This window comes from Sturnira hondurensis, unplaced genomic scaffold (genome assembly GCF_014824575.4).
Source record: "Sturnira hondurensis isolate 20B ecotype Veracruz unplaced genomic scaffold, ASM1482457v3 Scaffold0013381, whole genome shotgun sequence".
Classification (NCBI taxonomy): Eukaryota; Metazoa; Chordata; class Mammalia; order Chiroptera; family Phyllostomidae; genus Sturnira; species Sturnira hondurensis.
This window is the reverse complement of record NW_028086012.1, coordinates 3,091,991-3,119,806: the sequence shown is the minus strand read 5'-3', so window position 1 is coordinate 3,119,806 and position 27,816 is coordinate 3,091,991. Positions and strand designations below refer to the sequence as shown.

Genomic DNA, 27,816 nt, shown 5'->3' with positions numbered 1-27,816 from the left:
GACGTAAAGAAAGAAAAATGCCATCCCTTCTCCTGGACCCTGGTGGAGGAGGTGGAAAGTGTGGGTGTAAACAAATGGGAACTGCCTACTTCCTCCTTTACATTTGAGGCTGGGTGGGGGAAATCCCTTGGTCCACCTTAAATACAAGCAGCTGTGTAGCTGGCACCCCTCCCCCACCACAGCTGGAAATCCCAGCCTGAGGGCGACCTCTGTGGTGGCCACTTCTGGTTTAGTCCTGTCCTCTGGAGCCCCATCCTCTATCACTCCGTCTTTTGACCAAATATGAATTGCCAGTCCACTGAGCTGGGCTCTGTATTTGGTGTTGGAACCAAAGAAGGATGACTGAACTCTGCCCATAGTGTTTTCAGTCTGGCAAGAGTCACACTTCAACTGGTAATTTACTTGAGATTAAACCAAGTTTCTGGAGGACTCATCAATCTACCCATACAATTATTCTTTAATTTCTTAAACACTGATGCCTACGCTGTGTTCATGCCTATACAGTGTTAAGTGCAGATTACTAAGAATAAGATGGACTTCTGCCTTCAAAGAGTCTTCTGGTCCACTAGGTTCCAAGCTTTTGTGTGTGTGTGAGAGAGAGAGAGCTGGCCTGCATGTTCTCTTGGGCGCTCAAAACCCTTCTTTCAAATTAAAAAAAAAAAAAAATCAGGCCCTGGCAACATAGTTCAGTTGGTTACAGCGTCGTCCTGATACATCAAGGTTGCAGGTTCGATCCCCAGTCAGGGCACATACAAGAATCAACCAATGTATGCATAAAAAAAGTAGAGCAACAAATTGATGTTTCTCTCCTTCTCCTTCTTTTCTCTCTCCAAAAACTCAATTAAAAAAGTCATAGGTGGACCCCCATAATATAAACACAACATTGGAAATATTCTATGAAAGGAACCAGACATAAAAGTACAAATTGTAAACTTCCAGACCAGCAGCAACTGCTGGAATGAGAATTTATTAGAAATGCAAGTTAGTCCTGGCTGGTGTGGCTCCATGGATGGAGTGCCGGCCTGGGAACCAAAGAGTCCCTGGTTAGATTCCCAGTCAGGGCACATGCCTGGGTTTCAGACCAGGTGCCCCACAAGGAGCGTATGAGAGGCAACCACACATTGATGTTTCTCTCCCTCTCTTCCCCTCTCTCTCCCTCTCTTCCCCTCTCTCTAAAAATAAATAAAAATATCTTTAAAAAAGAAATGCAAATTATACCACCCCTCCCCCGTAGATGAGGCCCAGCAATTTTTTTATAAAGATACTTTTTTAGGGCCCTGGCTGGCGTAGCTCAGTGGATTGAGCGTGGGCCTGCGAACCAGGTGATCGCGGTTCGATTCCCAGTCAGGGCACATGCCTGGGTTGCAGGCTGCTTCCTTGCAAGCTAACTACCAGCAGGGGACGCACAAAAGGCAACCATACATTGATGTTTCTCTCCCTCTCTCCTTCCCCTCTAAAGATAAATAAATAAATAAATAAATAAATAAATCTTTAAAAAAATAAAGATACTTTTTTATAATTTTTTCACAATTTTATTTACTTATTTTTAGAGAGAGGAAGGAAGGGAGGGAGACATCAGTGTGTGAGAGATACATCAATAGGTTGCATACCCCCCATCTCTCCCTCTCTCTCTCTCATGAACCCCAAAGGGGAAGGGGAGGAACAGGCCCACACACCAGGCCTGTGCTCTGACCGGGAATCTAACCAAGACCTTTCCCTTTGCAGGACCACACTCAACCAGCTGAGCTATGCTGGTTAGGGCTCAGCAATGTTTTTTAAACAAAATTTCCAGGTGATGCATGCTAAAGTTTGAGAACCACAAGAAAATATTTTTTAAATGGGCTAACCTAATCTGTGCTGAGAGGGCAGTAGCCCCCTTCAGAGTGTCGTGACAGGCCAGGAGCACAAAGGCTGCACCAGCCTGCGTGGTGGTAATGCGGTGCACCGTTGCTCGATCTGGGTGCTGGTTATAAGCATGTTTAGTTTGGGAAAATTCATCCAGCCAGGTGTTTATGATAAGTGAATTTTTCTGTTTGTATGTTATATTTCAATACAAAGTTCACAAAAGGGAACTGTTCTGGTGGAAGCCCTGGGAGGGGTCAGGAGGGGCAGGTCTAGGAGCCCATGCATAGCTGTGCCCTTAGCCTGCACACAGTCCCTGAAAGATTTCCAAGGGAAACTAAAGTTCCTTAAAGTGTAGCTTGAAAATCTGTCCCAACAGAGTCAGTGACTTATCCAAGGCCCCACACAGCCAGCCCCAGAACCCAAATCTCCTGATTTCTGGGCCAGGGCACTTCCTTTGCTGAAGGGCCAGTGGCATGAGTAAGGACATGGGCAGCTTGTCAGCCTCCTATCCCTCCCCACTCCCTTACTTGGGTCTTGGGACGAGGGCCAAGATGCTGGTGTTGGTGAGGCTTTTCTCATCCTGGAGCGACTTCCTTTCTGGGAAACTGGGTGTCTCCTTCTGAGCAAAGACAATAAAATTCATACAAGGGGCCAAAGGCACAGGGCTTCTCCTGCCCCAAACGGATAGGCATCACGTGGTTCTGGGGTTAGCAGTCAGGAAAATCCCAGCCCTTGCACACTCTGTCTCCCACACCCGTCTCCTCACTCACCCTGACACTCAGCCTCCCCTACCCACCCTGAACTTTCACCACCCATACTCCCTGGGACCCTTCTCTCACCCTCAGCTTCTGCCACCTCTCCCTGGGCAATCTTGCAAGCCTTTCCCTAATCCCAGAGCTGTAGCCTTGTTCTGTCACTCACCCCAAATTTACCATGTCCCTGGGGCCACTGAAATTCCAGGCAGTGGGTGAAGAAGATGAGGAGGATGAGGAGGGAGAGAGCCTGGACTCTGTGAAGGCACTGACGGCCAAGCTGCAGCTGCAGACGCGGCGGCCCTCGTATCTGGAGTGGACGGCCCAGGTCCAGGGACAGGCCTGGCGCAGGGCCCCAGCTGGACCTGGGCCGGGGGAACCTGGGGCCATCTGCGGCTTCGACTCAGTGGACTCTGCCCTTGAGTGGCTCCGACGGGAGCTGGTGAGTCTGGTGGGATGGGCAGCCTTGCAAAGGGCCTTAGAGATAATCCTCTAAGACCACAGGTGTGGGGCAGGGATGAGAATACACCTCACCTCCAGTGACTGCCCATTCTTGTGGCTGTGTTCAGAGACTGAGGGGCCAGGAATGCATTTGTTCAGTGTTTTATTCAGAGAGACTTGTTGAAGGATTCCATTCGATCTACGACCTCGTGGTTCTGTGCCTGAAGGGACAGAGCCTGCCCTTTGGGTCACGGGCTGTAGATGGGGAGGGCATGGGCTCCCCTACTCTGGGAATTGCTGTACCCAAAGATACTGTGAAGTACAAAATGAGGCACTGACCACGCTGGAGGCAGAATCTGAGGAGGTCAGTGTTGAATAGGTGACTCTTAACATATGTAAGTATCATGAGGCCCCGGGCTCCTAATTGGAGATTCCACTTCATCATCTGGAATGGGGCCCCGGGCACCTGTGTTTGTTTAATAATGGCTTCTTAGCCACCAGTGTGGAGCAAGCACAGAGAGATGGGGAGGGATTAAGCTGGAGGACACAGCCACAGTGCAAAGACCCAGGGTGTTGACAGGAAGGGAAGAACGGGGCGAGAGCGGCTGAGGGCTCACACGGCCCACCGATGCCCCCTCTCGACTGCAGAGGGAGATGCAGGCTCAGGACCGGCAGCTGGCGAAGCAGCTGCTTCGCTTGCGTGCCCAGCTGCACCGGCTGAAGGTGGACCAAGCCTGTCACCTGCACCAAGAGCTGCTGGACGAGGCCGAGCTGGAGCTGGAGCTGGAGCCGGGGGCCGGCCTGACCCTGGCCCCGCCTCTTCGGCACCTCGGCCTCACACGCATGAACATCAGCACTCGGCGCTTCACCCTCTGCTGAGGAGAACCCGCGTGCCTACTGAGTCACTGGCTACCCTTTCCCCAGCCCTCCCGGACAGGAGGAAGCGAGGGGTGCCCCAGAGGCGCCAGCACCTGGCACGGATGGGGGTTGGTGTGTACACTCAGCACTGGGAGCATGAAGCACCAGCCAGCATCCTCTTCCTGCTGCTGCCCCAGCTGTGTGTGGGGGTGGGGAGGAGGAGCTTACAGACCCTCAGGCTCCTCAATAAATACCCTCTCTGCTTCCCATCAAGGTCTCTTTTCATTTATTCAGGCCAAGGTCTCTAAGTGTCTTCTGTTGCTGGGACCAGGTTTCCATCGCAGGACAGAAGGTCTGGGTTGGGGGTGGACCTGAGTGAATGGATCCCCATCACCTTCACAGCTCTAGCTCTAGCTGTCTATCTTATCAAATTCAGAACTGGGAAGGAACTTAAAATGACCCCCATGAACGGTGACTTGCGGAACCGGGTTGCTGAGGAATGCAGCATCTGACAGACCCAGGTTCAGAGCCAGCCCCACCATGTGCTTCTATCAGACCCAGAGGAGGTTCCTCAACTTCTGAATCTGTTTCTTTGCCTCTAAAATGCAAGTGCTAATTCTCACTCCACAAGTAGGTGGACATGTCTTACGTGCGATAATGCACAGTAAGCACTCAATAAATGTGAACTATCAATTGCTTATTACTGTCACCCGTGGTCGTACCACTGTGCAGAGACCCAGAGATTTCCTGTGAGGGGCTTGGGTTCATAACAAGGGGAGCTGGCTGAGGCCTGTAGCCCAGACTCTGGGCTCTGTGTCACGGTAGTTTTGGGGGGTTGTTTTTTTTTCTGAAGCTTTGTATCTCTTAGCTTTTGTTTCTGTGTTACCCTCTTTGTCTGACTTTCCAACTCAGGCTTCCTCTCCCCCCCCATTTCCTGTCTCCCCCTTCTCTCCGCAGCTGAGGTGCACACTGCATCAGCTTCCACTTCACAAACCCCAACAATGCTCTGTGGGCTCCCTTCCCCCAACCTGCTCACTCAGTGTAGCTCATGGGTTGGTGACGCATCTATACTTTTTTTCTGGGAGGGGTTAAGGCTCTTGGGCCTGATAAAGGCTACCAGCAGTTTCTCATAACACTGATGACCTGGCGCTCAGCCTACGGTGGGTGCCAGCCTCAGTGTGTGGCCCCAGGTTAAAGGGAGATTCTTGGCCTGCTTGCTGTTCGAGAGAGGGTTCCTGTCTCTTGCCTATAACAAAAAGCGCTGCCAGTCTGCTGCCTGCAGCTGGGTGCTGGGGGGAGGGGGTTCGATCTGTCTTCCACCTGTTGCAGGAGATGGTACCAGGCCCCGCACCTTGAACGGGGTCTGTGGCCTTGCCTCTACCTGAAGTAGGAGTGACCCTCTGCTCTCCAACCATAATTAATGAGTGTTTTCCCGCTGCCACTTCCTTCAACAGCTTGCCGTCCAGCATCTTGTCTGTTATTCTGGCTGCAGCAGTCCTGTTAGCCTGACATCTGATTGTCCCCAGCTGCTTAGCAGGGACCCTGGACACTCCTCTGGCTCTGAAGTGGTGTTCCCTTTGCCTCAGACTGTGGCGAAAGGGTCCTTCAGCGCTTGGGCCGTGACGACAGTGCTTCTCGCCTTTCTCTGACAGCAGAGCGTGTGTCTGCTTGCCCCTGTTCATCGGGGTTTAAAGCTGCCCTTGATCTCTTGTCCAGGTGCACCTTGAAGGGCAAGAGGGAGATTCCACCTAATATCCTCCCTTCCCCTCCAAGTGCCCCCCTCAGTGTGAGTAGGGCTAGGCCTGGAGATGTGCAGGACCCTCGGGGACTGAGGGATGGGGGGCTACGTTGGCAGGAAGCTCGGGGTGCTGGAGGCTTGTGGTTGGGCTGCTGGGGCCCGGTTGGCTGCAGAGCCCTCAGGAGGAGGCAGGAAGTCAGGGTGGGACGTGGGCGCGAGGAGTCAGGTGGTGGCTACGACGGCGAGGGGAGCTGAAACTGTCTGGGCAGCCAAGCTAGGCCAGGAGGACCATGTGAATGGGGCCGGAGGGCTCCTGGGCTGGGCAGGTAAGGAGTCCTGGGAACGGGGGTCCAGGGGCTGTGGTGGGGGGCCTCACAGCTGGGGGCTTCATTTCATCATGGGGCCAGGCTACTTGGGTATGCATCAGCTCTTTAGGCTAGGGGACAGAAGAACCTTGCTGGAGGTCAGGTGGGAGGCATGCAATGCAGCCAGATCCTCTTTCCGGTCTAGTTGTTGGCTCTTGGTTCCGCCACACTGCCCGCCGTGGTCTCCACCCCACTGGGAGATCTGGCACCTGGACTGCCAGGTATTAAAAAGGCCTTTGGAAATCCCCAAGCCCAGCGCTCGCTTTGGCAACACATACACATCCCCAAGTCCATCCTCCATCCCGTGATGGATGAGCCGTCTGATACCCGGAGAGGCCCAGGCACTCCCTCCCCACAGCCACACAGCAATGCAGCGGCAGAGCCAGGCCTTGGGAAGGAGTGGTGGTCTAGGCTGTGACCCGCCCCCTGTGGAGCAGAGGAATGGTCAATCTCTAGTGAAGGGACCCAGGAATCCTTCCGGCTGCTGGGGCAGACCCCAGTGACAAGAAGGTCTTGAGAGTCACCAGAGTCACCCAGAGCATCTGGATGGACATGAGTGAAGTAGTTTTAGCCTCAGTGACTAGCATGGCCTGAGAGAGGGAAGAGTCTCCCGTTCGGAGCGGATGGATATGTGAGGACATATTTATCATCTGCGATGGGGCCTCCAGGGTGGAAATATCTGAGCGGAAGCTAGGAAGTTGGAGCGGAGGGAAAAAGGGGAGAGGGAGAGAGGAAGGGCTATTTTTATCCCAGACAGGGGTGCGGTTGGCCCTGGATGAGGAACGCGTGAACTTCCATCTGGAAAGTTGCCATTTCTGTCCCTGCCAAGTGTTGCGGATGCCCTCCCCTCTCCCCTCTCCGCTCGCTTCCGCAGCCCCATGCACACAGCAGCGGCATTTGTAGGGCCAGTTGGTCCTATAGATTCCTGCTTCAAGCCCCGGCAAGGTGGAGGCCCAGGAAAGCATATTCAGCAACCTGCCCACCCCCTCACTGTCTCTCAGGCTTCAGATTATGGGGGCAGTCCCCACCTGCCCCAGACTTTCCACGTTTCCCCTACCATTGGAAGTTTTCTTGACGCACAGTTTCCATCTGGTCAGCATATCCCAACCTTGCTTCTGTCCCCAGCTCCAGACCTGTGGACTTTCATGGGAGCCAGGGAACACATTGGCTCTCCCTGCACTTGACCAAGGCTTTTCCACACCCTGGGCAGGCTTAAGCAGTCCCCCCACCCTGCTACCAGCCTGTGCTGATAGATGACTTCGGGCTGAGGGTCAGATGTTCTTCTCAAAGGGAAAAAGGGCCAAGTGATGGGGCGAAAGGATAGGCTGGGCACCCGGAGGATGGGAGAAGACACCTCTTAGGCGATTTGGAGAAGGCTTCCTGGAAGAGTGAAGGCAGTTCTGAGAAGGACAAAAGCCTGTTTTGGAAAGCAACTAAAACACGAAGCCAAGGTCACTGTCTCTGGGTTCTGTTTCTTGGGTACCTTGAGGGTAGAGACCTCAGATCAAAACCAAATTCAGGAGAGCCAGTGCAGAGAACAGGCATCTCAGAGGCAGGCAGGCCCAGGTGCAACTCCGGTTCTGCCATTTTCTTTTTTAAAAGATTTTATTTATTTATCTTTAGAGGGGAAGGGAAGGAGAGAGGGAGAGAAACAACAATGTCTGGTTGCCTTTTGTGCGTCCCCTGCTGAGAACTGGCATGCAACCCAGGCATGTGCCCTGACTGGGAATCGAACCGCGATCGTCTGAGTCGCAGGCCCGCGCTCAATCCACTGAGCTACACCAGCCAGGGCCGGTTCTGCCATTTTCTTGAACGAGTGTTTTCGCCTCTCGTCCGAACTCCAGTTTGCTTATCTGAAAAGAAGCACTAATGAATCGCTCCCATACAGAGTGCTTGCGGCTAATCGAAGAGGAAGATACTATGATGTGCTGTGGGTAGTAACCTGACACACAGTAGGTGCTAAACAGAGGCTTGGTGCTCTCTCCTCCTGCAAGTGTGCACCAAGGGGAAGGCGGTCCACACCCAGAATTACTCCTGCTCAGCACTTGGCAGGCCAGGAACCACCCATTCCCTCACGCTTGTGGTGCGGCTTTGCAAACGAGCTTGTTTCCTGTGTATGGTGGGTGTGAGAATCGTTGTTTAGGCTACAGGTCTACTTTAGAGGAGGGTCCCCCCCATGACCACACACACTCACACACCGTCCCCATCCCAAACACCATACACATCGTCTTCGGAAAATGTATGCGTGCGTGTGTGTGTAGAGGCAGAAGCAGGGACTACACATACAATGCACACTGGGCCCTACACATCCATATACACCCCCGCAAGCTGACAGCTTCAAGGCCAAGCTTAATTCAGTGAGAACAATGCTGAGAGAAGCTGGTGTGTGGGCGGCATGGGAGCAGGCTGGCCCAAGATACCATCCAGGGATGTGGCCCTCCTCTAACAAGGAACTTCAGTGTTGGCTTTAAAGTGTCTGGAGTTGCATTTCCAGTGCTTGCCCTAGAGAATTCTAGTTCCACGAGGTACCTGGAGAGTGAAGAGTTCTGGGGTCCTAGCAACACCGCCTCAGCTGCAAACTGTCCTGTATTAGCTTCACAGTGAACATGAGCTTGTTAAAGCTCTGCACGTCCCTCCAGAGAAAGAGCCAGATTTACTTTGTCTGACCCAGAGTTTCCTAAACTTTGTCCACTGCAGAACCTTTTTCTTCCGTAGTGCTTCTTCCATGCCTATGCCTTTTCAGACAAGGAAGGGAATGGAACAGTGGGCTGGAGTGTTGATCCTCGTCAAATGATTGTGTCTCTTAGCAGAGTGTTTGCGCTGATGGCGGTCTTGTTGGTTTCTGTTTTTCGAGCACAAAAAATAGCACAGGGTTTGAATTTTAAAAATTCAAATAGTATAGAGGCACATAAAGATTTTATTTATTTATTTTTAGAGAGGGGGAAAGGAGGGAGAAAGAGAAGAAGATTAACATTGATGTGTGAGAGATACATCAAATGGTTGCCTCTCACATGCCCCTACCTGGGGACCTGGCCTGCAACCCAGGCAGGTGCCCTGACTGGGAATTGAACTGGCGACCTTTTGGTTTGCAGGCCGTTGCTCAGTCTGAGCCATGCCAGCCAGGACTTGGCATATAAAGAGACAGATGAAATGTAGCTTCCTCTAATCTCACTCCTGGAAGATGCTCACTGGGGACAATTGGGTGTGTATCCTTCCATAATTTCCTGTGTATAACTACGGAGAAGCCTTGCAGTTAGAAGCCTAGTCTCTGAAGGCAGGTAGACCCAGGTTCAATGTCCGCCCACCACTGATTTGTTTGTTATGAGGCCTCAGATAAATCGCTTTACCCTGTATGGGCCTCAGTTTTTGCATTTGTAAAATGGGGATAATAATAGCACTTACTTCATAGGATTATTATGAGAATTACATGAAATCATGCAAATAAAGGCTTAGCATGGAAGCCAGCTTTAAAAAACTTCCTATATATGCATATTTAAATGCAAATAGGTTTATACTTTGTATTCTGTTCTTTAACTTTTTACCATGTTTTATCTAGAACATCTTTCCATGTCAATATATGGAAATCCGCCCCAGCTTTTTAAGTTTTAGCTAACCATTGTCAATTTGGTAAGTGAGTAACTGCGGTGACTGAGTTTCTATTTCCTGGCAAGTATTGCTGGTTTGTATCGTCAGTGATGCTGGGAGTCACAGATGTTGCCGATCAGTGAGCTGAACAGAGGCCTTTTGGCTTCCTGTGAAAATGGAGTGAGTGACCCGCCAGAGGGGCGCCCACCTCAGCCACAGAGGACAGGGCCGGGTGGGCGGAAACTTGTCTACTTGCTCCCTCTGCGTCCCCAGTGCGAGATCAGAGCTTGGCACATAAGGAATGCCCATTAGATTTGGTCAGTCGGCTAGCTAACTGAGAAAATTGTGCCTCCCCCAACTCACTGACACAGGTCTGAGCTCCAGGTTGCCTCACAGCCTAGCAGCCAAAAAGGATGGTCTGTGCACCGTGGCTGTGGGTGAGGGGGTGTGAACGGACTCTTACAAGTGCAAATTTGTGTATTATGTCGTGTGTTTCTTTGAACATATGCTATATACTGATTTCTATTTGTGGCTGGTGATACTAGTTTTCCATTTATTGTAGTAAAGTTTCATTTTAAGTAAATATATTTCAAGGTGAGAAGGTGGTCCATGAAAGTGCCAAAATATCAACAAAACAAAAAAAAAGAAGAAAGAAAGAAAAGAAAAGAAAATGATTCATCATTTCAGTCGGGAAAACGTTTAATGCTGGTGTAATGAAATGTTCATGCTACCTTCAAATAATTATTATTCTCATTTATGTAGTCCTTCCTGTATGCTGAGCACCATGTTGAACATTTTATCATGTGGGATCCTCTGTCTATCACATGTAATGCTCACAGTAGCCCTAGACACAGGTCCCATTTTTGTTTTCATTTTGTAGAAGTCACTGAGGGAAGCTGGGAAAGATTTAGTAACCTGCCCCAAGTCCTCCTGCTGGTAAGTGACTAGGAGGCCTTGGGCTGAACTTGGGTCACTATGACACGGCTACGGTGAGCTGAGCCTCCGTGACCTGCAGACTCTCAGAAAGTTTAATAAAGCAGCATGGATTGTCAAGCTGTAAGTAAGGCTTTGTCCTGATAAAATCCCCGTGACAGCAAGTGCACACAGAGGTGCACGAGGGAGGGGGCCCACTACCCCAGATTACTAAGTACCTGTACACAACTAGTTGGAGAGCCTCTGCCCAAAATGCCAAATTTAGAATCATTGCGCGATAGCCCTTGCTTATGGCAACAGTGAACGAGCAGAATCAGTTCTATGTTCAAGCCATTCCTAGTTTGTGAGAATAAATCCAACTTGTTTGCGTGTAGGAGAAGACTTATCTTTTTGTTCTCTATTTTGGGGAACTCTGAACTCACAGAGTTCACTCGAAAGTGGCATTATATTAAAAAGGAACACACGAAAAAAGGAGGCAACTCGGGACACATCCCTGTTTCGCCCAGTAGAAATTATGTCCCATGCCTGTCAGCCCTGACTCCCGAATACTGTGACGAGGGTTCTGGGTGGGCACCCATAGCTAAAACTCTTCATTGAGCATTTGTGCCTTTGCCAATAACCAAAGAAAAAGGCCAAGAACGTGTTTTAAGTTATTCCTGGCTGGTTTTCCAGGCGGTGTGGCCCAGAGTACCACGGTGGTCTGCAGTGGAAGAGCCTGCTTGCTCTTGGCCTAAAGGACTAGCCTGAGAAACCCAGGCAAGAAGCTGGCACACATTTTGGACAGAATGTTCAATAAATGATTAGGTTTACAGTTGAGGGGAGGAAAAGTGTTGCCTTTTTTGGGTAAGCGGGCAAAACACATTCTTGGGCCAGCCAGGCCAGATCATGTGTATGATAATGTCTATGGAGTTCATAAAAGTAAAAGTTAGCAAGAATCAGAACTCCTCCTGATGAGTCCCAAACAAGCCTGGGATGAGAAAAATCTAGTCCAGGACTTCCCATCGCCTGGGATTTTTGATCAATTCATAGTAAGGCCGCTGCGTGTGCTGGGCATTTCACTGAGGGGCCAGAGGGGCTAAGGAATGAAATTGAACCCTCACTCTGCTCTCCAAATTTTTTAATGAAGGGAGGGGTGGCGCTTCTGATTGGCACAAAATGCCCTGTGGTCCACGGGTGGCCTTGAGTTTGACCAAGAACATTCCAGACCCTAGGCAGCGAAGGTCTAGAATGTACAAATTCCTGCTATTGACCTTGAATTCCTGTGTTGGGAGAAGAGAATGTCCTGTTTTATTCACCCCAGAATCTGCCCTCATTGCTGGTTCTGAGAGCCCTGGGGATTCCTTGGATTTTTTTTTCTCTTCTTTTTTTTTCCCAGACAATGAAAAATTTATATTAAGCTTTAATTTTGATTTTCTTTTTACTGACCTCATTTATTAACCTGGTTATACCATTTTGGCTACTCAGCAATGTCTGTCAAACAAAGACCAGAAGAATGGGAATCATATTTTATATAAAAAGACGTACACATATAAGGTCTCACAATTACACAGGGACAGGCACAAACTATATATATACCCCCATTTTGTACACATCCATCTGCACCCACAATTCATACACACGCATGGCTCTGCGCACGTTAGCGCAAGGCTCACTGAGTCATAGGCCTCCATGTGCATTTAAACCCTGGACTTGCACTCGCCAGTCGGAGAATTGGCGAGTACATTGAAAAGTACGCTCAGAAACACGCATTCTAGGTAGAGGGGGAATCTTGAAGAGAAAGGACTTTGTTAACAGCACGATGATCACACTTTTGATGAAGAGTGGACCCCACTCTGTCAGACCTGCCTCCCTGCCCATTTCTTCCATGACTTCTCAGGATCCCCCACCCTCTTTAGACTTCCCAGGGAATCCAGGGTGGAGGAGAGCACCTTGATGGAGAAGGTAGGGGCCTGATTTGAGTTGCGCCTCTGCGGAGAGTCCTCATGTGCCGTTGGAAAATTACTTAACTTCTCTGATCCCCTAGCCTTCCCATCTATGACATGAAACTGGTGCATTGCATTCGTGCATCTGAACTCTCCGCCCCCCCACAGGACTCCTTTGCCCCTCCCCTGTCATCCTTACCTGCCCCCGCCCACTCCCACACCTGTGGAGCTCATGATTTTCAAGTTTTTGCCATTAAACTACCCCATTTAGGTACCAATTTTCTTGGTTACCAGTTCAAATTTTAATCAGAGACTTAACTAAGTTGGCGCTAAAGAAACAGTAATTACAATTTATCAAACTAAGAAACAAATAATAATACAATTTCCCTTCAGATGGTTAAAATATTTAAATAACCCGCAGGCCTACAGCATTATCCCAGGACCTCCTGGGAGCATGTCGCTGCCGCTGCGGTGGCTTCCGTCCCCTCCCCAAAATAACTGCTGCCATTGGTCCCAGGGTCTCCTGATTGCCACCAGGTCCCACACTCCAACGCTCACCCTTTGTAGACAGCAGGGTCTGCTACCTGCAGCAGGAGGACTGGAGGAGCATAAAACGAGGCACAGAAGAAACACCTGGGGTCAGACGCTGGCACAGTTAGAGTTCCTTTCGGCTTAATTCAACACAGCTTGACTTTTTCACACTCGTGGTCCCAGTCTCTAGGGAGGTCAGGTCCCCTCTGGCAGGCCCAGATTCAGTCCAGGAGCAGGTCCTGCCTGCACAACCCTCTGGATCCTAGCCTGAGGCCTTGTGGTTTCTCTTCCTTCCCGAGGTGACCCCAGCCTGGACCAGGTACCAGCCCTACGATCTCCAGCCTAGGTTCCTTTTGCCTTTCTACTGGCCTCTTCTCCAGGCTCTTAAAAAAAAGATTTTATTTAGATATTTTTAGAGAGAGGGGAAGGGAGGGAGAAAGAGGGGGAGAGAAACATCAATTGACTGCCTCTGGCAGGGCGACTCTCATACACTTCCAGTATGGGGACCAGACCAAGCCAGACATGTGACCCGACCAGGAATTGACCCAAGATCTCTTGCTCCACTGGATGACACCCAGTCAACTGAGCCACACCAGCCAGCGCTTGAAGCCTCTAAGAATGTCAGGCTTGGAAGGGACCTCGCTGATCTCAATCCACACTCCTTTTGGTACTGGCGTCCTTACTGCACTGTAACCAACCTGTGGTTTTCCAAGGCCTGTTCGAGCATCACAAACAACAGGATGTTCACGACCTTACCATATGGCTCAGCTCATCTTAGGCTGACTCTAGGTTGTCATCAGTCCTTTTCTGGAGGCTTTTGCTACTCCCCGGTTCCTGACCATAACAAAAGTAGCAGTCAAAAAGCCATTTGCAGCCACGGATGAGTGAACTGTGACTGAACAGCATTTCTCTAACGTCTACTCCACCCGCCTCCAGGACTCCTAAACAGTAGGGGAAATAGTTGATATGTCCCCTTTTCCTCGACTTGGCTTGAAATTCCGTGTAATATTTTGCATTTTCCTCTTATAGATCTAGGTTTAGCTACATGAAGAAGGTCAAGAAACATGCTCTGGGAGGATGCACATGGGTGACTAATACACACGAGAGATTATGCATATCTCAGTGTAAGACACAGGAGATTGGCCCTGGCTGGGTAGCTCAGTTGGTTAGAGCATTGTCCCCATACACCAAAGCTGTCATTTCAATCTCCCATCAGGGCACATACAAGGATCAACCAATGAATGCATAAAATAGGTGGAACAACAAATTGATGTTTCTCTCTCTCTCTGTAAAATTAATAAATTAAAAAAGAGAAAAGAGCCCTGGCTGGTGTGGCTCAGTGGATTGAATGCTGACCTGTGAACCAAAGGGTCGCCAGTTCAGTTCCCAGTTGGGGCACATGCCTGGGTTGCAGGCCAGGTACCCAGTTGGGGGTGTGGGCGAGAGGCAACCACACATTGGTGTTTCTATCCCTCTCTTTCTTCCTCGCCTTCCCTTCTCTCTAAAAATAAATAAATAAAATCTAAAAAAAAAAGAGAGAGAGAAAAGAGAGAGAGAAAAAAAGAGGAGCTTAAAGCAAAGAGGATTATTTACCAGTACTGTGCTCCCACCCTCCAAAGCAGGGGTTGGTAGGGCAGAATGGGCGCTGGTGGAAGTCTTTCTAAGCTCTAAACTAAGCTAACATTTGTGTAAGTTTATGGGGTGATGACGATCCACATTTAAGAGAAAAGGTGAAGGGAGGTTTGGGAAGAATGAGTTCAGCAAAATCACACAGTAAGTGTCAGAACCAGGATTTGAACTTAGGTATCTCTGACTCTATGGCCTGCCCTTGAGTCTTTTTATTTATTTATTTATGTATTTTTTAGAAGTTCATTTTTTTAAAAGATTTTATTTATTTATCTTTAGAGGGGAAGGGAAGGAGAGAGGGAGAGAAATATCAATGTGCGGTTGCCTCTTGTGAGTCCCCTGCTGGGAACTGGCCTGCAACCCAGGCATGTGCCCCGACTGGGAATCGAACCTCGATTGTGTGGTTCGCAGGCCCGCGCTCAATCCACTGAGCTATGCCAGCCAGGGCTATTTATTTTTAAATTGAGCTATAATTGGCATATGTGCTCATGTTTTGCTAACTCAAACCTCCACTGCTTCTACTTCCACTTGGGCCCGGCATGTACTAACAACTCTAGCTTCGTTCTACCCAGAAAAGTTGTGTGAATCTAAGCAGGCCTCTCTGGGCCTTGGTTTGTTCACCTAAGATCAGGTAGACTTGTTGCTAAGACCTTTGCAGATGGGAGAACCTGCATTTAAAAAATGTTTTTTGAAAAGGAAAAAGGGCCCTGGCTGGTGTAGCTCAGTGGATTGAGCTAGGTGGATTGAGCGAGGGCCTGTGAAGCAAAGGGTTGCTGGTTCGATTCCCCATCAGGGCACATGCCTGGGTTGCAGGCCAGGTCCCCAGTAGGGGACACATGAGAGGCAACCACACACTGATGTTTCTCTCCCACTCTTTCTCCTTCCCTTCCCCTCTTTCTAAAAAGAAAGAAAGAAAAGGAAAAAGGACTCATGGGCATTGACAACAGTGTGGTGACTGCTGAGGGGAGGGGATTATAAGGGTTATGAATGGTAATGGAAAAAATACAATTAAAAAAACTTAAAAAAATAAAGGCCTGTATGGAGTTAAAAATTTTTAAATTTTTCAATCATGGTCGACATTCAATAGTATATTAGTTTTAGGTGTACAACATAGCGCTTAGATGTGTCTATAACTCACAAAGTGATCACCCTACCAGATATAGTACCCATCTGGCATCAAACACAATTGTTATAATATCATTGACTATATTCCCTGTGTTGTACATTATAACTCAGTAACTATTTTATAACTACAAATCTGAACGTTTTAAAAAAGATTTTATTTATTTATATTTAGAGAGGGGGGAAGGGAAGGAGAAAAAGAGGGAAACATCAATGTGTGGTTGCCTTTCATGCACTCCCTACTGGGGACCTGGCCCCCAACCCAGACATGTGCCCTGACTGGGAATCGAACTGGCGATCTTTTGGTTCACAGGCCGGCACTCAATCCACTGAGCCACACCAGCCAGGAAAATGGCAAACCTGAACTTCTTAATCACTTCACCTTTTTTACCTAGCCCCTCGACCTCTGCTTCCATCTGGCAACCACCAGTTCTCTGTACCTATGCATTTGTTTATGTTTTATTTATTCTGTTCTTTAGATTCCATGTACAGGTGAAATCATATGGCATTTGTTTTTCTCTCTCTGACTCGTTTCATTTATCATAGTGCCCTTGAAGTCCATCCACGTCCTTACTATGGTAAAATTTCGTTCTCGTTTTTGGCGGAGTAACATTCTGTTGTATATAATCATGTACCACGTCTTCTTCACCCAATCGTCTATCGATGGACACTTAGGTTGCTTCCAAATTGTGGTTATTATACATGAAATGTCCTTCTTTGTCTCTTGTTATAGATTTTGTTTCAAAGTCTATTTCGTTTGATACAAGTATTGCTACCTCAGCTTTTTTTCATTTCCCTTTGCATGAAATATCTTTTTTCTATCCCTTTACTTTCAATCTGTGTGTGTCTTTCCACCTGAAGTGGGTCTCTTGTTCGCAGAATATGTATGAGTCTTATTTTCTTATCTATTCAGCCACCCTATGTCTTTGGATGAGAGCATTTATTTACCTTTAAAATACTTATTGGTCCTGGCTGGTGTGGCTCAGTGGATTGAGGGCTGGCCTGTGAACCAAAAGATCGCTGGTTCGATTCCCAGTCAGAGCACATGCCTGGGTTGTAGGCCAGGTCCCCCATTTGGGGGCATGTGAGAAGCAACCACATGTTGATGTTTCTCTCCATCCCTTAAAAATACTTATTGATAGGTATGTAGTTATTGTCATTTTATTATTCATATTTTTATCTTTTTGTTCTTCTTCTTAAACAAGCCCTTTTGACATTTCTTGTGTTACTGGTTTGGTGGTGATGCACTCTTGCTTTTTCTCATCAGGGAGAGAATCTGTGCCTTAACCCTCTACATTACCAGTCAGCACTTGTTAATTACAATTAGTGCTGGGTGCTGGGGCATTCAGGCAAATAAAGCACAGGTTCTGTCCTTCAGGACTTCCCCCACCTCACAAACAGGATGGAAGAGGCAGGGGACAGACACTAAATCAGTCTAGTCATAGCACTCAGTGCCTGAGTTGGTGACTGTGCTCTGAGTAGAATTGTAGGAGCAAAGAGCGTTGGGAAGGCTTCACAGAACAGGTGATACGTGAGCTGAGCCTTGAAGGTTGAGTTCAACGAATGGACAAAGAGATAGTGTTCCGAGGCAGGGAAATCACACGGGCAAAGACATGAAGTAAAAAAATGGTGTGGGGTGAGACAAGAGTAGCTCAAAATACAGGCTGTGTGAGTGCGTGGGTGGGGGTGTTTGTGTGTGTGTGTGTATTTGTAGCAGAATAGACTGAGGCGATGGAGTTATCTTGCTAGTAAAGCGTCTTGAATGCATGGTAAATTAAACTTCATCTGAAGACTAGTGCTTTCCAAGTAGTTTTGACGGGCAGTCCAGGGAAGGAGGTATCTCGGGGACTTCTAGGGGCTTCAGAGAGAGGCTCCACTTTACTTCAAGCAGAACAGCTGCATTTTTGCCTGCTTTATCTATCTATGGGGTTCTGCTTGAGTTCATCTGACAAAAAGTTTCCACTGCTAAAGCAAGCAAACAAATAAAAAGGTTACTACCAATAGGGCCGCTGAAGGATTTTCTTCTGGAGAGAAGCAGAAGGAACCCTCAGAAGGAAACTTTGTGTGTGGGAGGGGTGGCGGGGCAGAGGCCTGATGGCTGACTTTTGGGAGCAGGAGTCTCTTTTATTCAGCTTCCTGGGCTGGAGAAGGGGATTGTATTAGGAGGTGGGGTGCACACGCCTCTCAGGTAGGGACAGATCAAAACTTAGGTCTTCCCCCCAGGGCTTAGGGGAAGTGTATGATCTCTAGTAGGTAGTCCCCCAACATGGGGGATGGGCAGAGAGAGAGGTCGGGGGAGAGGCAGGAAGCGGGCAGCTAGACTAACAAAGGTGCCTGTGGCGGTTTGCCCATCCCAGGTGGGAAGGCGGGGCCTGGTGTGACTCGACTTGTGGCATGGGGGCTTAGAGGGAGCGTCAGTAGGTAGCTTGGGTCCCATTTCAGCTTTCCTATGGCTGAATGGGCTTCTGGGGAGGAGAGCTGGCAGTCTCAGGTACTTCTGGAAGTTCCCAGGTCTAGGGAATGTCTGAGAACCCCCAGAACTTCCCATTTCTGATGTTGGGCAAGTAGATCTTGGGGGAGCCCCTGAAATCCCTTCTCCATTCCCCCAGGGATCATGGGCTGTAGCTGCAGCTCAAACCCTGAAGACGACTGGATGGAAAACATCGATGTATGTGAGAACTGCCATTACCCCATAGTCCCATTGGATGTCAAGGCCACGGTAAGAGGCAAGATGGGGCGGGGAGGGGGTGGGTGTGTGTCTTGGTGAGGGAGCCGGGTGGAGTGCACAACTCAGAACAAAAAGGACCATCACTGCAGGTCACTGAAATCAAAGAGCAGCCCTCTCCCCTGCAACACAGAAAGGAAAAGAGGCCCAGAGAGGGAAAGGGACTCTTCCAAGATCACACAGCAAGTAGTTGGCAAATTCAGGGATAAGACCCAGCCAAGGTGAATCCGTGAAGGAGAGCAGGGCCATAGGGAGGGGAGCCAGGGTCTGACCTGGACTCCTGCTCTCTAATCTCAGTTCTCATTCCCCACTCCACAGCTGCCCGTGGGAAATGGCTCTGAGGTGCGAGATCCACTAGTCCCATACTACGTGGACAAAAACCCGCCAGCGTCCCCACTGCAAGGTGACCTCAGCCAGCAGGGCCCAGAAGATAAGGATCCTCAGGGGCCTGGCTGTCAGCCAGCCTCCATCTCCTCTTCACCTCCTCTCTACTCCATCCTGCCTCTCTTGCCCCCAGTCTTGTGCTCTGCCCTCTATTCTCCCAGCCTACTTCAGGCTGGTTCTCCCTGACATCTTCTTGTCTTTACAGATAACCTGGTTATCGCCCTGCACAGCTATGAGCCCTCTCACGATGGAGACCTGGGCTTCGAGAAGGATGAACAGCTTCGTATCCTGGAGCAGTGAGTGCCCACTCTCTGCCATCCATCCTTGCCCTGTAGGAATGAGGGAGTGGGGATGCCCAGGTCCACAGCCCTCACCTACAGGTCCTGACTAGTTTGCGCCCTTGAAACAAAAATGGGAGGCTCAAAAGTGCTGAGCTGGAGGGTGGGGTGGCATGTAATAAGTGCAACTCTGGGGGGTGGGGGTTGCAGCCGAATCCAAGGCCGAGCAGGCCACGCTGACCACCTGCTCTTGCTCAGGAACGGCGAGTGGTGGAAGGCGCAGTCCCTGATCACCGGTGAGGAAGGTTTCATCCCCTTCAACTTCGTGGCCAAAGCGAACAGCTTGGAGCCGAAACCGTAAGTGAGAACTCGACATGGGATGCGTCAGAGGAAGCAGATTTAGGGATTCTGCAGGAGGGGTCCTTAAGCAGCATTCACTGCTTAAGGTGAATGCTTAAGGCTGATGGACGAAAAACCTTACAATAGATGACGGCTTTCCCTTCTGCCTTGCGCAGCTGGTTCTTCAAGAACCTGAGCCGCAAGGATGCGGAACGGCAGCTCCTGGCTCCCGGGAACACGCACGGCTCCTTCCTGATCCGGGAGAGCGAGAGCACCGCGGGTGAGCAGCTGGGCGGGGCCGAGGTGGGCGGGGCCGCGGCTGGCGCCCCCGAGCCCGGGTGCGGGCCTGGTGAGCCCGTGCGGAGGGGCGCGGAGGCCGAGGCACTGCTCTCAGGGGACCACCCCTCCCCCTCTTTTGCTTTTGTTTACCCATTCTTTTATTCAGGGTCGTTTTCCCTGTCGGTCCGGGACTTCGACCAGAACCAGGGAGAGGTGGTGAAACATTACAAGATCCGTAACTTGGACAAGGGAGGCTTCTACATTTCCCCCCGCATCACTTTCTCCGACCTGCAGGAGCTGGTCAACCATTACACCGGTGAGCGCAGCAGTACCCCTCAAACGTGGGCCTGAGGCTCCGTCACCTGTGCCCTATCAGCCTGCCTCCCGCAAGGCCCTCTAGGGGATACCCTCTACCCATCACTAAGTATGCTCCTTCATGCCCAGCAGTGGGTGAAATGCGGGTGACAGCCCCACACCCCCTCCAGTACATTTCCCCTAGACCGGACTGAGTGAGGGTACTCGAGTCCCGCCATATTCACCACTCTAATCCCTCCCTTGTCCTTGCAGAAAATTCTGACGGGCTGTGCACGCGGTTGAGCCGCCCCTGCAGGACTCAGAAGCCTCAGAAGCCGTGGTGGGAGGACGAGTGGGAAGTTCCCAGGGAGACGCTGAAGCTGGTGGAGCGGCTGGGGGCTGGCCAGTTCGGGGAGGTGTGGATGGGTGAGTGAGGCCCTTCAGGGCTGCGAGAAACGGGGAGGGGAGGTGTCTGCTGAGGTCCTGAGAGTCAGGCCACAGTCTGAGTGCTGGGCTCCCAGTGACTTCCTCCAACCCCTCCCCACCCCAGGGTACTACAACGGACACACAAAGGTGGCAGTGAAGAGCCTGAAGCAGGGCAGCATGTCCCCGGACGCCTTCCTGGCCGAAGCCAACCTTATGAAGAAGTTGCAACACCAGCGGCTGGTCCGGCTCTACGCTGTGGTCACCCAGGAGCCCATCTACATCATCACGGAATACATGGAGCATGGTGGGCGCCGCCACCGTGCGCGGCCGCTGGGGGGCGCTGTCGTCTCCCCTCTACTCCTAATCTAGAGGATGGAGAGAGATCTGCATTTTCTGGCTCAGCACTGAAAGTTGCTAGAGCTTTCCTGGGCCACCAAATATTCGCCTTGAAGGGTGGACAAGAGAGTGTGTCCTCTGAGTCTCTGAGAGTCCAGCCTAAGGTGGCAGGCTCTGAAAGAGGATTCAGCCCCAATCTCCCATGACCTGCAGTCCCTTTGCCTTCTTCGAAGCCCCACCTTGATGGAGCTGAGGATGCTTTTTCTCCAGAAATGAGGGGTTCCTTAATCCGATTTCTTTCCCTTCTGCTAAGGGGCAGGCCTCCCTCTTAAGAGGCCGGAGCCCTTTTTCAGTTCTGGGTAAGCCCCTTCCTCTCCCTTGGTCTGCTATTGGACAGAGTAAGAGCTGCAAGAAGGTAAATAGGAATTTTCAGGCCAAGTTTTGCCACTGATTTCATGTATGACACAGTCCAAGTCCCTGACCTGTATCTGGTGCTCAGTTTCCCTAAGTATAACAGCAGAAGTCTAAATGGTTCACCCAGAAATAATACAGAGAAGTTATTCAGGTCTCTAGAGTCGGACTGCTTGGGTTGGAATTCTGGCTTCACAATTCTGTGGCCTTGAGCTAATAACTCCTCTTTGCCATGGTTTCTTTTTTTTAATATTTTATTTATTTTTAGAGAGAGGGGAAGGGAAGGAGAAAGTGGGAGAGAAACATCAATGTGTGGTTGCCTCTTATGTATCCCCTGCTGGGAACTGGCCTGCAACCCAGGCATGTGCCCTGACTGGGAATAGAACCGGCGACCCTATGCTTCACAGGCCCGCGCTCAATCTACTGAGCTACACCAGCCAGGGCTTGCCATGGTTTCCTCATCTGTAAAATGATGCTTATAATGCAGTAGTAACTTTCTCATAGGTCTTTAGGAAGATGAAAGAGTTAATGCCTACAGAGCAATTAGAACAGTACCTGTCACATATTAACTGCTTAGTGAGGGTGTTATCTTGCTCTGATTTTTTGGAAGTACTAGATCTCTCCCTCTTCAGGAAGGGAAAAAGGCTGTTCATTGGCTGATGAATTCTGGATATAGCAAATAGGTTTTATCATGTGAGCCAACTTTGATTGGTAGTTGCTTAGAGTCCTGTGTTGAGAACGATTCTGAGGCTCACTGGAAGCGAGTGCTAGCATAGATTAGTAATGTCTGCCATGGACATAAGGGAGGAATGGCAGTATATGTGACATATTTGCTGTGTCTGGGTGAGGCCTTTATCTTTGGTGACTAATTCAGCACTCATAATGGGGACATTTAGGTTGCTGTCATCTTCACGCAGAGTTTTAAACTCTTGAGAAGGGACAGTGGTCACTAGCTCCAATCCAGCAATTCCCAGCCCCTCCGGCCCCCAGGCATCTCTTCCCATACCCTTTCTAATGCATTCAGCACACATTTATTGCTGCTGACTTTGGGCTGAGCACTGGGAGCACAGATGGACAAAACAAGTTGCCTGCTATCAGGGAAATCTCTTTTTAGTTATGCACCGTAGGAAAACCAGAGTTTGTGCCCTAGGAAAGTTCCAGCATGCCACAGGGCACGTATGATGATGTAATTTATTATGTCTTGTTAGGATCTAGAAAGGCTTCCTAGAGGAATAGTCTAGCTGGGCCATGAAAGAAAAAGTAGAATTTTTATCAGACAGAGATGGAATAAAAAGACTTTGGGGTGAGAGCCCAGTGGTCCATGTGAAAAATGTCAAAATTGTTGAGGGTGAGTGGAATAAGAGTAACAGAAGTGGGGGTGGGAAGGAAGAGAAGAAGCTGCAAAGTAGAGCCTGCAGGGCTTTGGATGCCAGGCTGAGGAGTTTGGGTTCTACCTTAGTGCTGACAAAAAGCTTACGGATCCCTGCAGGCATGTCCCATCCTAGTCCCTGGGAAAAGACCTTCCCAGGTGTCCTCACTCTGAACACATATACCTCTGTTTGTAGCTCTTCCTCTCCCTTTCGACATGTCAGACAACTGGCTCTACAACCCATCCCTCATTCTCTGTTAGGGGAGAGGGGTCTGGAGGTTCCCCCCGGGGCAACTTGGGTCTGCAGCTCTTGCTTCTGCCCACAGGGAGCCTGGTGGATTTTCTGAAGACCCCTGCAGGCATCAAGCTGACTATCAACAAACTCTTAGATATGGCAGCCCAAGTAAGGAGACGGGAGGGTGAGCATGGGCACAGGTCAGAGGGGTAAGCATGTCTGGCCCACGACTGCTGACCTATACCTGGCCTGCAGATTGCAGAGGGCATGGCATTCATTGAAGAGCGCAATTATATCCACCGTGACCTGAGGGCTGCCAACATCCTGGTGTCTGACACCCTGAACTGCAAGATCGCAGATTTTGGCCTAGCACGCCTCATCGAGGACAATGAATACACAGCCAGGGAGGGTAGGTGTGGGACATAAGGGAAGTCTGGGGCCCACAGGGTCTGGCCAAGCAGACCCAGGTAACCTTATTCTGCCTCTCCCCAGGGGCCAAGTTTCCGATTAAGTGGACAGCACCAGAAGCCATTAACTACGGGACCTTCACCATCAAGTCGGATGTGTGGTCTTTTGGGATCCTGCTGACGGAGATTGTTACCCATGGCCGCATCCCTTACCCAGGTCAGGGCCAAAGACCAGAAGTGAATAGGATGGTGGAGAAGGGCAACAAAACCCATGTCTTTCCACCCACTTCTCGGGCTCAGAATCTGAAAACTTTCTAGCTGCTTCTCCTCCACCTTCTCAGAGATGTGACTCCAGTGTCCCCAGTGAGGTAGCACATCAACCATGCTGGCTTCCATCTGTGTCTCTGGATCTCTGTCTCTCGCATCAATAATCCCAGCTCTTCTCTTTAGTTCTAACACTGGCAGCCTAGTATGGCCAGTGTTCCTCTCCAGGGAGGAACTGGCCTGGGAGACAAGACCTTTTATTACCAGGCCTGCCATGATACTGACTTTCTGATCAGGTCATTCCTTCTTTTCCCATCTGTAAAACAAGGTTAGAACATTACCTGCCCTTATTAAGCACTCAAGAGTGTTAGGCTTTGTTATTAATCATCACTTAGGGCAAGTGAGTTTGGGCAAGTGACTTCACCTGTTTCTTGATATGAAAAATGAAAATATTTGTGGAAGAACTTGACTCATGATAGGTTAGTGTTCACCAAACACTGACTTCCTTTCCCTCTGAAGCTTTCTGACTAAAGAGTGAGAGAGACGTGTGAACAACGAATTCCCATCCTTTCCCACCCTTCCCTTTATTTCCTGAACAAAATCCTTTACCCTTGCATTTAGCCGAGACAGGGATGGAATTTTTTGAAAAGAACTTGCTAGAAAACTGGAGAAGGAAATGGAACACAAAGACGGGGCACAGAGGTCAGGGAGCACAGTGGCTGGATTGAAGCTTACCACATCCTGAGAGCAGTGTGCACAGAACTTTGCTCCTTGGACACTAAAGGCACATTAGGCCCTGGCTGGTGTGGCTCAGTGGCTTGAGTGCTGGCCTGTGAGCCAAGGGGTCTCCAGTTCAATTCCTTGGTCGGGGCCAGGTTCCCAGTTGGGGGTGCACTAGAGACAACCACACATTGATGTTTCTTTCATTCTTTCTCTCTTCCTTCTCCTCTCTAAAACAATAAGTTTTTTTTTAAAAAAAGACACATTAGAATCAGGTGAGAACCTAAAGGACTTACTTCCCTCCTCTGAACTTGCCCTGTCACAGAGTCCAGGGACAGTGTTGGGGCTAGAAGCCCACGCTGGTCATCCTTGCCAAGGACCCTTACTGCTCCTCCCTGTGTCCGTAGAGGCAAATCCACTGAGAATGTCTCTGTTAGGAGAAAAAAGGTACTGAAAACGTGATGATAAATGGCAACTGACATATGGCTTCAGGGTCAGGGAGACAATAGGGGGTACTGGGGACCTGGGTGAACCTGCATCTGCTCCAGCAGATGGCTGCCGTTAAGCCATGGGGGCCCCCAAATCAGATTTTGTTTTTTCAAGAGAAACCAAAACTGGCAGCTCTAGAAGAATTTGCCCATTTCCTAACATTGGGGATTGATTCAGAGAGTTTACAAATGCTACAGAGGCCAAACCAAAGCAGGTCTGTAGGCTATATTTAGGCCGGATTTAGCCTATGGGTTCACAGCCTTGGCTCTCACCTTGGTGTTTAGTTCCATGGCCTGTGTCCTCCAATTTCCTGATTTGGAAATGTGAGGGACCCATAGCTGGAGGCCTCCTAGGGGCAAAGCCTGGAGAAAACAGTGTCTTTTGAGCAGGGTCTAGCCCCAAGCTTTGCAGGAGCGAAACTTCTATTTGGCCAGGACCCTGAAAGGGTTTGATCTTTTGGGAACTGCCTGTCACAGTCTCCCCTCAGAAGACTGAAGGAGAAATAAGAGGCCACATGGGGAATCTAGAAACAGGCAGCTGTTTCTGCCACGATCATGCAGTTCTCCAGATCAGGTCCTCGGGGTCCACATGCTAGGAGCCCGCCAGGTGGGCCAGGACAAGCACAAAGGGAGGCAGCTGGCCCCAGAATTATTTCATCTGGGTCATGGGGGGACCTGGTCGGCCTCTGCCCTGTGCAGGGCCTGCTTTGCTGGGAGTCCATCTGGCTTCCTAATGCACCATCTGATGTGCCTGCTCCCAAAGCCACAGAGGCCTCACCACTGTGTTGGCTGTGAGCTCTCATCCTGCCCTGGGCCCTGACCACCGTGTCCTCCCCACATGGTGATAATAATTACAAGTATTATTTATGCAGTTTTTCTTCAGGCACTAGGTGCTTTCTAGGCACTGTCTCATTCAATCCTCACAACAACTCTGTTCTGCTCTCATTTGTTCTGTTTTCTAAATGAGAAAACTGAGGCTCAAAGAGGTGAGGGGACTCACCCAATGTCCTGCAGCCAAGAGGTGTGTGTTACTGAGTGTCTAAGCCATAGCAGACACTCCAAGTAGCACAACTGACGGTTGGCAGGTACCTCGAGCAAGGCCTTACCATTGATGAAGACAGAGGTCCTTTTGGGTTGGTGCTCACACTGAAACAGTTAAATATCCTGAACATCACCCCTGTCGGCGGGCTTTCAAAGCCTGGAGCCTTGATGTCCCCTTCTCCTGTCAACCTCCAGGGATGACCAATCCTGAGGTGATTCAGAACCTGGAGCGAGGCTACCGCATGGTGCGACCTGACAACTGTCCAGAGGAGCTGTACCAGATCATGATGCAGTGCTGGAAGGAGCACCCAGAGGACCGGCCTACCTTTGAGTACCTGCGCAGCGTGCTGGAGGACTTCTTCACGGCCACGGAGGGCCAGTACCAGCCCCAGCCCTGAGAGTCCTAGGCGGGGCCTGGAGCCAAGTCCTAGGCGGGGCCTGCCCTCATCTAGCCAATCTGGCTGGGAAGAAGCCGTTCTTGTGCCATACTTACGTGGCCTATGCACACAGGGAGTCTGTGTGTGAATCCTGCCCACATGTGACACATACACTTCTGATGTCTTACACACTGGTTCTTCATTTGCGTGGGCTCTACACATGTGGCTTGTACATGTGCAGCCTGTGTATATATGTCTTGGAGACCTGTCCAAGCTATCCCTTTCTGGGCCCTCCCACTTCCAGAGACTACCTAAGAAAGGAGAGAGGCCTGTGATTGCCACCAGCTCTGCCCACCCACTTTTCCTCCCCCCTGGTCATCAAGAAGCTCCTTGAGGGGGCAACCTTATCTAATACCTCTTTATGCTCCTCTTTGTTGCCTGGCACACATCAGGAGCTCAATAAATGTTTGTTTGTCGGCCAAGGTTGTACATCTCTCTGCTCCCCACTCCTATCTCTTCTTCCTTGGGAGGGGAGAGTGGGGGTTCAGAAGATGATAGCCATGAATTGGGCTGAAAGAAGGGGTGAGGGGATGTCTGAACTTTTCCAGCTTGGCTGATGCTGGGGACCAAGAGGGAGTCCCTCTACTTTCCTGTACGGCTCTTTAAACCCCTGCCCCAAAGGATTCAGGGCAACCCCTGCCCAGAACTTCCCAGGGAATGGGCGTGTCCCAGGTCCCTACCCTGCCCATTATATAGGGGCAATAGCAATTTTTACAGCTGTTGATTTAAGGGCTATATTTGGCCTCATGTGTTTTGATTCACCTTCAAGATGAAGGTGAGCTTTTTAAGCTTGAGCTAATCCATTCATTTAATGAATGTTTATTGAACATCTACTGTGTCAGGCACAGTTCTGAGCTCGTAGGATATACAGTAGATAAAGTCTCCGCCCTTGTTCAGCTTACATTCTAGTAAGGGAAGACAGAAAATAAACTTTACAAAGAAGTCAATGACATGGGATGTGAGGGGGTGATGAGTGGTGAGGAGGAAAAGGAGCAGGATAAGGACCTTTAGAAAGGTCATGTTTGGGGAGTTTGGTACTTTTAGAAAATTGGTCTGGGAAGGTCTCTGAGAAGGTGACTGAGCAAAGATTTGCAAGAGGTGAGTGAGTGAGCCACTTGGGAGGGGAGGAGCCAACTGGGCACAGGGAACAGCCTGAGGCAGAAGCTTGCCTGGCCAGCTTGGAAACCTACTGGCTACCCGAGGGATGGGGGCCCTTGCAGGAGCCATTTTGAGGAGACTTGGCAGGGATTTGTGCAGAGCCACGGCATGGTTCGTCTTACATTTTAAACAATGGTTCTTACTGATCTCTTGAAAATAGACCGAGTTAATAGTCAATTTATAAAACTGAGGAGACTTTGCATAAAACTCCAGATTTCTGCTTCTCTTTAAAAAAAAAAAGGAAGGAAAGATTTGGTTCCCTTGGGATTATTCGTTTTCATAGAGGTGAGTAGTGGCCCAGCCCTTCAGATGAGGCCTGAGTTGTCCCGTTGCCAGAGTCCCCTCCCCTCCCCATTGCTCCCGGACAATGAAACTGTTAGTAGCTATTTGTCATCATATGCGCACTGTTGTTCTTATAATAAAGAGAAAAATGAAATTCTTTTGCACTCACATTTCCATTAAAAAGTGAGAAAATTAGAGACATGGTAAGATGGCAGTGTGTGTGAA

General features: G+C 49.8%; 2 protein-coding genes across 2 annotated transcripts; both read left to right on the top strand.

Annotated features, from left to right (window-relative positions):
• The first annotated feature begins 2,408 nt into the window (after window positions 1-2,408).
• FAM167B (family with sequence similarity 167 member B) lies at window positions 2,409-4,163 on the top strand. Its single transcript, XM_037061414.1, has 2 exons — window positions 2,409-3,039; window positions 3,687-4,163. Exons 1-2 carry the CDS (start codon window positions 2,779-2,781, stop codon window positions 3,915-3,917), a joined length of 492 nt encoding a protein of 163 aa, XP_036917309.1. The 5' UTR covers window positions 2,409-2,778; the 3' UTR covers window positions 3,918-4,163.
• A 1,682-nt stretch (window positions 4,164-5,845) lies between these two features.
• LCK (LCK proto-oncogene, Src family tyrosine kinase) lies at window positions 5,846-27,135 on the top strand. The gene is made up of 13 exons (XM_037061563.1): window positions 5,846-5,960; window positions 18,328-18,437; window positions 18,762-18,846; window positions 19,033-19,123; window positions 19,364-19,462; window positions 19,621-19,724; window positions 19,890-20,039; window positions 20,291-20,443; window positions 20,568-20,747; window positions 22,886-22,962; window positions 23,050-23,203; window positions 23,287-23,418; window positions 25,910-27,135. The coding sequence occupies exons 2-13, from the start codon at window positions 18,333-18,335 to the stop codon at window positions 26,110-26,112; spliced, it is 1,533 nt and encodes a 510-aa protein (XP_036917458.1). The 5' UTR covers window positions 5,846-5,960; window positions 18,328-18,332; the 3' UTR covers window positions 26,113-27,135.
• Window positions 27,136-27,816: the final 681 nt, after the last annotated feature.